Raw genomic sequence first — 10,783 nt, forward strand, 5'->3', positions numbered from 1 at the left:
AAAAAAAAAAAAAAAAAAAAAAAAAAAAAAAGATGGGAGAGCTAGGTGGATTAATGTTCCTATGCACAGAGCACAGATCTTCACCAGCCCTATGAACATACACTGGGAGTTAGACCTTCATTCCAGGAGTACAATGAGCAAATTCACAAGCATAACATACTATACACAGGGTCAGAGACAAAATAGAAGGAATTTTTTGCTGATCTTATTTAGTTTCTAGAATTGTCTTTCTAGGTTACTCTCCTTGTATTTTCTTTCATTTGTCAATTTATTAGGATAATACTTCAATGTTTCTGGGCTTTATTCTCTATATTCTTCATTAGGTCTATAGCAGATATATTATTCTGAGTACTAAAACTGACAAAAAAAATACTTTACTTCCACAACATTTTGTATTTCTCTCTGTGTGAGGCCTACAGTGCATGAAGCCTAAAATGTATAAAAATAAATAAATAAAAAAATAAAAATTGCATGTCATAGAACATTAGCCAATAACTAATACCTTGCTGTGTTTCTATAAACACAAAAACACTTTAAAATCTGAAATGAAATATTCATATGGCTAGCATTAGTGAAAGTTAATCAATCTTCTGTCATTTAATTTTAGTTGCTAGCTGTCTTGACCAGAATCTCATGAAATACATTAGCTCATGATTTCACTAAATACAATAATTTTTATGTAATAGATTAATTTTTTTTTCTAAAATGCAAGTTACATTGATTTTTTTTATTTTGGTACCAGGGATCAAACTCGGGTCCTTGCACTTGCAAGGCAGGTGGCAGAACCACTGAGCTAAATCCCCAGGCCACAAGTTAAGTTGATTTTTGTTGTGTATTTCAAAAATAAGCTAAGAGGTAGACACATGATAAGACTAAAAGCACTCAGGGAAATACAGACGTACCTTTGTTCAGGAACTTAATTCTTCCCACAATTCTGGTTGCCAACTGAATTAGATGAAAACCGGAGCAAATTCAAGGTTAGGTTCAATGTTAAGCTTATGGAGAAATTTGATTTGGTTCTCACAATTCAGTTGGTGACCAGAAACATGGATAGAATTAAATTCATGAACTGACGTACCACTGTAAAATTCTCTTTGTTTTTCTTGTAATAGCTAGAGATGTATGTAGCTCAGTGTGCTTGCCTAGAACATATGAGGCTCTGAGTTCAATATCTACTACCGTTAAAACAAAAATCAAAATAAAAACTAAACTAATTTTTCCTGAGAAATACTGAAATGCAGTTAAGAAGTAAAAGAGTATCTAGAATCAAAATATCCTTTCAGGAAGACATCTAGTAATTTCTCTCTCTCTCTCTCCTCTTTTTGAGGTACTGGGGGCTCCAACTCAGGGCGTTGTGCGTGCAAAACCCACATTCTATCACTGAGCTATGTCCCCAGGCCTGGCAATCTCATAGAAATGAAGCAAGTAGCGGCTAAGGGAAGGGCATCCCAGGCCCTGGGTCTCTACCTCCATCTTCACTTTGTTGTCACCGAAGCACAGGTGTTGCAGGTAGGCCGCTGCATTTGCTTGGACAGAGGGAAACTGGTGCTGCAGCATGTGAATGACTTCAGGCAACTCAGGATCACGCCAGGCAAACTCCCTACATGACAAGAACACGGCTTCAGAAAGGAAGGCCATGTGGTTTTAAGGCACTAAGCAAAACATTTGTTGTAGGAGACAAAAAACTGGAAGTTATAAAAAATCCTTAAAAAATATATATGTAAATAATCTATTCCCCTGATGAATATATGCAGAGGCCCAGATGCTCACGATCTTAAAGGAACCATGATGAACAGATGCACAGAAAGCAATTCAGGGAAACAAAGGAAATTCTTAATATGGGTAACTTATGTTTTCTAGTGTTCCTCCCTGATTCTAATTTTATGCCTTTCTACCTATGTAAGAAATCTGCAGGTGCAAGGCACAGGTAAACAAGTGCACTTGAGCTAAGTGAGATGTCGCTCAGCAGAGAGGAAGGCTTGGTGGAAAAGGACAAAACTGGTGTCAGCCTACAAAGCAAGAACACTGAGACCATGGAGATTCTTAGGAAATTTAATTAAACAACTGGTTTTAAGTGGCATTTAGGATGCCAGGAGTACCTATTCTATGTCAGGCACTACTAAAGGCTTTAAGCCATATATAATACATACACACACACACACACACACACACACACACACATATATATATATATATATGTATAGTCATTTATTCTTATAGCAATCATAGAGATATGAGGCAGAAAGGCAAAGGCTAAGCAAAGTTCTGTCACAAAGCTCATAAACAGCACAGCTACATCTGGACACAGGCAGTCTGCATTCAGAGTCTGTGCCTGCAATGCTATTCTATGGTTTGTATAATGAGTACACAGTCATACTATATATAGATCCTTTCCACTTCACTTTTCTGCAGGTAGTGTCACACTGTCAGAATTTTCTAATGCCTTTTGAGTGGCCTACTGTTTGGAATTCTTGCAACATATGAATTATGGTTATATTATGTGAAGACCACCCTTTTTAAAAATAATGGTTCACCGAACAACAAATACGTAGACTCTCACTAAGGAATAATGTTAACTGTTGATTAAAAATGAATTAACACGTAATAAATACGGAAAAATTATCTTTAAGATTAACAACAAAGTGATACTTCTATTGCCCTGTTTTTAAAGCTTCAGAGTTTCTCTTGGTCTAGGGAGGCTTAAAATATTAACTTGAGAGTCCACTGCAAATGGACAGCTCATTACATACCTGCACATATACATATATACCATTCATTCAAATAGATATTTAGTGAATCCTTACTACCTACAGGTGCCATACTAGGTGTTGGAAATACAAGTACTGAATGAGACACGGTTTTATGTATGGGGCGTTCTATGGCAAATTAAAAAATTTACTCTGAATTGCAATAACAGGAGTTACCATTTATCGAATTTACTTTCATCCGACATTGTATCCAGAACTTAAATTCATTATTTACCTTTCCTGTTACCCCATGAGGTAGGTACTATTGAATATGATTAGATACAGACAAGGAACTTGGGGTTAGTAATTTAGTGGTGGAGGTCAGTAAAATAAGTGGTCAGTCTGTGTCCCATACATAAGGTGCAGAAAACTAATGGAGCTTTCGAAGCAGGAGCATGACAGAATGTGCTATGAGCACCTGTATAGATGGCAACTCTGCTATCTAAGAACAGAATGTACTAGAATCAGAAAAGATGGGTGGCAAGAAGACTGCACTACTCACATATTTGCTCAAAATAAACAGAGGTGTCTTTGACTTCCCTCTTTTATAGTCCCATCTGTCCCATCAGTGGGCTCTGACTGTCTGCAGAATATTTAACATAAACTGGATCCACCGATTCTTTCCTTTGCTAGACTACTCGAATAGTCTCCTGTTCCCTGCTTCAAATGTCACCCCTATCTCCAGTCATTCTTTGCACAGCAGTGAGCTGACCTAAAATCCGAAGTTGAGGAAAGATGGGAGAGTTTTGGCTTAGGATACAAGCCAGGGGATAGCATCAGAACAGATATTAAGAATATAGCAAAGGCCAAGACTGGAAAGATCACAGAAAAAAAAAAAGGGTTTAAATCTTGTGCCCTTTGGTTATGATGTTATGTTTGAAAACCAGTTAATTACTTGGAGTTTCAATTTCCACATACGGAAAATAGGAATGACAAAACTGTTATTTCTACATTTTTAATAGGTTGAATCTGTTGGAAAAAATGAAAATATTCTATGTACTTTGAATTATGCCACAGGTGTTTTATTTATGTTCAACATCCTTGGAAAATGACCATTCATAAATAGGGGCAATCTCTGTAGAAACAGTTTTCCTTTTATGCAGTGAAACTGTTAACCATTTCTGATAAAAATCTGTTTAAAGCCTACTATGTAAATCTATGCTGATCAGGGTGTAAGGAGTGCAATTTAATCTTCTGATAACTCACAACTGTTGCAAATACACATTTTTGTCTGCTGTAAATGCAGTGATGGCCAAGATTCCTTTACATCTCTGGGTGCCATCTGGGCCAGACAACACAAATGGGAGCCACCATTTGGAGTTGGGAAATTAGGCATTTCTGGCATCTACTCCAACCTTGATTTAAGTTCAGAAGAAATTCATCCTGGAAAGGCTGTTATCAACTTGTGCACTGGCTGCATGGCAACAGTGTCCACTAGAATATGTTTCAATAAAACTTAAGCCTAACTTCTGGTTTGAACCATGACAAAGTAAATGGTATTGAATTTTGCTGTCCCATAAACAACTACAAAACTGAGCTAAAGGTATGGGGAAACTGTTTATGGATCCCCAAAAAATGAAATCTTTGAAAGGAGGGAAATACCAAAGGAAGCCTTAACTATTTGTCTTTTACCTAAGGGCACTTTCTGGACTGTGATACAGGAGGCTGAGCTCAAGTAATACATAATAAAACAGACTTGGCGAGCTGAGTGGGAGACCTTGGAATCCGGAGGTGCCCAAGCAGAATGAAGAAGCTACACAGGTGTGATTCCAACCATCTGTAAAGTGAATATCCACAAGTCCTTAGGCAAGCACTGGGTTTTAAACATTCAAGGCACATGTGCAGATTTGGCTGCTGCATGGCTGAGAACTTGAATACACAGTAGGCGATGATGGACTCCCAGCCTAGGTTAGAGTATAGACCTTGCTGAGTATCTCAGAAATTGGGTTAAAACTCTACTAGAGCCATGTTTGAGGAGTGAGGACTATCCCATAGAATAAGGACTATGTTCTGGGATAAAATGAATCTGAAATAGACCTAACAAAGAACGAAACTATTATTGATCAGATCAAATAGATCTGCTAGTAATTTAGTGATCTGCAACAGGAAAACTCAGCATTCTCACAGAAGACAACATAATCCAGATTCCCTATAATGTTAGCATGAAATCGATATTGGGAGTAGAGGAGGAGGAATTTAAAATGGTGATTATAAATGTGGTCAAAGATTTAAAGAAAAATGTATACAATCAGGACTGAATAGATAAATCTCATCAGATATGGAAACAATCAAAAGATCAGTTTGACTGAAAAAAACACAATGAACCCTATTAGTATGAATAATTAATACATGTTAAAAATAAAACAACCAATCAAACAAAAAGTATCAAAGTGAAGTATTTGAAAAAAAAATCCACTGAATACACTTGAAGAGAGATCAACAACAATAAAAAAATTGTCAGAATACAGAGAAAATAGATGTTTCTCCCTCAAAGACCAGAGCTTCAGTAATTTGTGAAACACAGAAGTGACCCAAACAGAAGAATCCAGAAGGAAAGGAGAGAGTCCCAGAAGGAAAGAGTTTGGGACAAAAAAAATTTAAAGAAATAATGGCTGAAAATCTCCCAATTTTGGTAAAGACATCAACCTATATTCTCAGTGTGTCAGTGCAGCCAAACCAGGTGAAAGGCAAGGAAACCTAAAGCCCATCAGAGTAGAACTGCTGAAAGTTAGAGAAAAATCTGAAAAGAAGCCAGAGAGAAGACCCATTACATAATGAGAAATGATAAATAATGCCTGATTTCTCACTAGAAACAATGGAAATCTAAAAGACAATGAACACTATCTTATAATGCACTGAAAGAAAATATTCACACTTGTCAATCCTAAATTTTATATATCATGAAGAGAATTCTGATTAGTAAATATGTGGATGCATATGAAAGACGATCATTTTAATTTCTTTTAACTTTTAAAGAAGACAAATGATTATTTCACTAAGGACAATAACACTATTTATATAATCACCACCAAGTGGACCCTGCTCATGAGCACCAAGAATGGTGCCATTCTTAAAGTTACTAGCATTTTACATGGGAAATACTTCTATGCAACTCCTTTTAGAAGTGTCACTTATACTCTTAATGGATTTGGCTTCCAAACAGACAACTACAAATAAAACCTTACAAATTTCCTTTTATATAGTAAACATCAATACCTCTTCAACCTTACAGAGAATGTTTCAGGTTAATTTTTATGTAACATTAATGTCAAAGAAAGGCTCACAAGGCATTACCAAATTCTAATTTCCCAAAACTGAAAAATGAGACATGTCAAGAGCTTTTTACTTTGGTTTGAATATCTGAACTTCAACTTCACCTGTATTACAGTTTCAGATGAATAAATTTACCAATTATTATAAGACAATCAATTATTCATCTTAAAAATGCATTATCAAAAAGTTTCACATAATCAAAGCTAGCCATAACAGTTTTACGCATTAGACTATGCAATTATCATACCATGAATAGCTAAAGTATATTATCATACATGAAATTCTTGTTTATAGTAAGTTATCTTACAGTGGAGGTCAAAACTGAAGTCGTCAGGTGCACATACTAAAGTCAAAACTATAATCACACTTTACTAGCTTTGTAGTAAGCTATTATTTCTCTGTCGGTCCAGATAAATTATGATCTAATTACTTACAATTTAAAACTCATTTGGGAATTTCCTCATCTACTGGATCTTAGTTTTCTGTCATTTTCAAGATTTTTTTAAAAAAATGAAACGATGAAAGTTTTATTGACAACTGCATATGAGGTTCTATTAAGCACTTTTTAAAAAAAAGAGAACAATTTTTAAAATGGAAAAAAGGTGGCCAACCAGGAATAGAACCAAAATATACATATAATCCTTAAAGAATTTTAGGTATAAAAGTGAACAGTTAAAGCGACTGAAACAGTAGGCTTCCCATTCAACTCTAAAGTATTATTATTTTTGTTATTATGATGAAAACCACTCATTTTAATTCACATTCATTAGAATAAGTTGGTAGACTGCTAAAAATAAATTGGTAGTTATAACAATTTTCCAGTGAAACAACTATTTGTGGGCGAAGAGTGAATGAAATCTTGTTAATACATGCCCCAAAATAACAATGAAGCTGATTAAAACTTAGCAATAGTTTCACTTTCAAAAATGAAAATTCGTGAGGCTGGGGATTTAGCTCAGTGGTGCTGTTGTCTGCCATGAAAAGCAAAAGGTACTAAGTTCCATTCCTGGTACAAAAAAAAAAAAAATTGGGCTGGGAATTTAGTTCAGTGGTTTCACTGCAAGGTCCTGAGTTCGATCTGTGGTACAAAGAAAAAGAAAATTCTTTTTGTTTTGAAGTGTATTTATTTCTTGAATGTCTTAACAGGACTTCATTGAACATGAGGCCTGTTTAATCCAATAATAAAACACCTTAAAAAACATTGTCTCTATAGCCAAACAAAATGTACTATTTTTTGCTTATGAGAATTTGTTTGTTATTTTCTTCTATACTGCAAAATCTTTCCAAAGAACTGAATTAATTAAAATTCTATGTACAACTGACCAGTGTACTTCAAAATGCACATGCCCCTTGGTCTTTCCCAGTCATGAAGAATATATGAATTTTCTGAAGCCCCTGACCAAGAAGCCAGTCAGGTTAAGTGAAAGGGGTAAAATGCCCCATCAAGATCTTTGGTCCCAAGTATTGAAAGGATGAATGCTGGAGATATTCCCATAGATCTGTTTCTCTAAATTATAATTAAAGCAGGGAAAGAGGAAATCCATATTTCAAATGCAATTAGTCTCAATGACCTGAACAGCTGCAGTACAACTGGAAGTGTTAAAAATAAAGAATTACTGACATTATAATAATCTTGATTAACTTAGAAAAGTCAGAATGGAAGAACCGGTTAACTTGTCATACAGTAAGTTCCAGAAACTCCCAAATGACACTTGCCTGGGGTCTTTCTGAATGCTGTCTATCGATGGGGACCTAGTGGTGCCATCATCAGCTGGTGCTGTATGCTGAAGCCTGTTATAATTGCACTCTTGTACTCGGTACTGTATTGGCCTGTAAGGGTCCGCGTAGGTAGCTGTTGTGTTCAGAGCATAATTATTTCTTTGGTATGTAAGGGTACTTCGTTGACTGGATGTCCTTTGTAGATTTCCAACACCTACTGGAAAATAAATATTTTGAAAAGGATTAGTAATGCTTTCTACAAGGTCATACTTTAAATATGTAAACATTTTAATTGTAGGAAGGATTATAGTTTGGGGCAATTATATAAACTGTTTACTTTTACATTTTACAAATCTAGCTAATTAATTCTAAAAATGCTAGTGCTAACAATACTGTTTAAAATACAATATTAAGTTAACTTTAATAGCAGGAAAGAGCAAAAATGAAAGTATACATTTCCTAATGAGTTTTAATAAGCTTACTAAGATTTGGTAAGTTAAAGCTCCAAGAAAAATGTAAGGAATAAATCTTAGAAATAAATATGGGTTACTAATTTTGATATATGCTTTATTTTTAGACATGTGGGTCTTGATAATGTTCGAAAATCTAATTCACAAGAAAACTGACATGTCAGATTATTCTATAGCTACTCTAAATATATATAACTGCATATTGTTTTATATGTAGGTATTATCCATTGCCTTTAACATTGCTGTACTAATTATTACAGCAGGTAACACTTTAATGACTGTATACATACTCTTTTTTTCTCCCCCCTCTGTATCGGGGATTGAACTCAGGACCTTGTGTTTGTAAGACAGGTGCAGTACCACTGAGCTAAACCCCTGCCTTGACTGTATACATATTCTTCTTGCAATTAAAAAATGCTAACACTCATAAGTGAAATATTTTACTAATATCTATTTGAAAATTGTACATTTTATTAGAAAGAAAATCCCTCAGTGGACCTAACTGTTAATTTCCAGCAAAGAATCATTCAAATACGGTTTTGTACCCCCTGGTATTCTGGGAAGTATGTTTCCTTGATATAACCTTGAGGGTTATCACTGCTACCTGGAGTTCTTCGGTGGCCATACTGGATAAATCTGTAAGACTTATAGACTGACCTACCCCACACACCTTTCTTCCTTCTTTCCTTCCTTTCTCTTGAGACCCCATGAGGCAGCTCACATTGCCTTGAGTTATAGTTTCAGATCTATTGGGTGCTGTGATATGGAATTAACATGAGGGCTGGGCAGTAAAGTCATGAAGCTGGCTCCCCATTTTTTACAAATGCTTCTACTGAATTTGGTTCCAGTTTGAATCCATTACAAGGGACATTTATTTCACATTCTATGTTGAAGTAAACAGAGGAAATCCAACATCTGAGAAAGGGTAATGTCAAATACACTTGGATTCCATACATACTAAATCAGAGACAACCAAGTCATCCATGTAGAAATTCTATCAATACATGTTCTAATAAAAATTACAAAGAAATATTTTTTCCCCCAGTATGCGGATTGAACTCAGTACAGGGATCCCCTGAAGTACGGGGATTGACCTTGCGATTGCCAGGCAGGTGCAGTGCCACTGAGTTTTATCTCTGGCCACAAAGAAATATTTCAACAAAAGCCTTTCTTTCTGTATTTAATATGCTTCTAATCTGAGAAGAATCAAATATATAGCTTTACAGTTATTACAGAATTAAGAGCTATGTTCACTGATTTTACTAAGGTAAAAACATATCACCTACAAATACATACTAAATGAACTTCCATTTTACCATTTACTGATCTGCTGTCACAGCTGATTATTTGACAACTACTTGGGCAACATGGTTTCTTTTAACAGGAAACAAAATCTCAACAAAATCTTTCAGCTGGTTCACTGAAATTGGGAAAGCGGGTGAACAAGGTTGATGCTCACCTGAGCCTGTGCGATACAATGCTGTCTGTGATCCTTGTAGCTCCACAGTTCCATGGTTTGGACTGCGATACACTGGGCTGTAAAAAGTCCTTCCTTCATATATAGGAGTGATGTGCAAGTCGGGAGACACAGCTGAACGAAGGTCTTGCCCAAGCTGACTGTGCTGACTCGCATAGGAACTCCGTAATCCTAGAGGCATGAAAATGACATCATTAAAAGCCGAGAAAATCATGGTAAGGCTAAGAATATAAACCCTCCTTCAAATTCCAAGCCACAATACCAAGTGTTAAGTCTAAACCAAAGTTAGTAAAGTTTTACAATAGATGGATGCCAGGTGTGAAACGACTCCATATATCATGCCTTTTAAACATAAAACTTTCTCTTGGCAGCAAGACAAAAGCAAATTTTCTAATAGAAAATAATTAAATAGTTCAATCTACTGAAACGCATTCCTACATAAGTTATTTTATGATGCTGACTACATAGACTACCCTTTTCTATTATGTGATTTTCATTCTTAAAAACAGATAGTCATGTGCTGCATAACAATGTTTCAGTCAATGATCGACCATACATATATGGTCTTCTCATAATGTGATATTGTCCAGTGATGCCCTAGCCACTTTGGCTTGCAGCTACTATGATATTTCCACTACTAAGAAACAGAATGGCATATCTCTTAGAATGCATCCCATTGTTAAGTGACGACGGATGGCTGTACCAACAATAATTTAGGCCCCACTCTTTCCTGCCTTATCTCTTTAAATGGAAGATTAGCTCTAGGAAGTTGGGCCTGCTGTGTCTCACATTTAAATACCTAAGACAATGTTTATATAATGTGCTTATTTGTAAAGAATGATTAAGTGTTTTGTCTATAAATTTATATGATTTAGACAGGAAGATATTACACATTTTATATTATAAAATTTGTATATTATTAGTAAATAGTAAACATTTATTATAATAAAATACTATTTTACTATTTGTTTTGTTTTTTTGGTACTGGGGAATCGAACTCAGGACCTTGCATTTGCAAGGCAGGTGGCAGAACCACTGATCTAAATCCCTGGCACTATTTTACTATTTGTTATCACTGTATTTTTCCTTAAAAAAAA

The 10,783-nt window shown here is 35.4% G+C and overlaps 1 protein-coding gene across 9 annotated transcripts in view; it reads right to left on the minus strand.

Annotated features, from left to right (window-relative positions):
• The window catches only part of Pkp4 (plakophilin 4), a 223,946-nt gene that overhangs the window by 36,841 nt on the left and 176,322 nt on the right, over positions 1–10,783 (minus strand). For 5 of the 9 annotated variants that reach the window (XM_019204972.2, XM_019204971.2, XM_010606785.3 and 2 more), the window contains 3 exons: positions 9,669–9,857; positions 7,737–7,956; positions 1,468–1,600 (listed from right to left, as the gene is read on the minus strand). In XM_019204972.2, the coding sequence (XP_019060517.1) occupies positions 1,468–1,600; positions 7,737–7,956; positions 9,669–9,857 (542 nt within the window). The remainder of the gene's footprint in view (positions 1–1,467; positions 1,601–7,736; positions 7,957–9,668; positions 9,858–10,783) is intronic. The other 4 variants (XM_033756275.1, XM_033756274.1, XM_033756272.1 and 1 more) reach the window with 1 other exon arrangement.

This window comes from Fukomys damarensis, unplaced genomic scaffold (genome assembly GCF_012274545.1).
Source record: "Fukomys damarensis isolate Sample0158 unplaced genomic scaffold, DMR_v1.0_HiC HiC_scaffold_26, whole genome shotgun sequence".
Taxonomy (NCBI): Eukaryota; Metazoa; Chordata; class Mammalia; order Rodentia; family Bathyergidae; genus Fukomys; species Fukomys damarensis.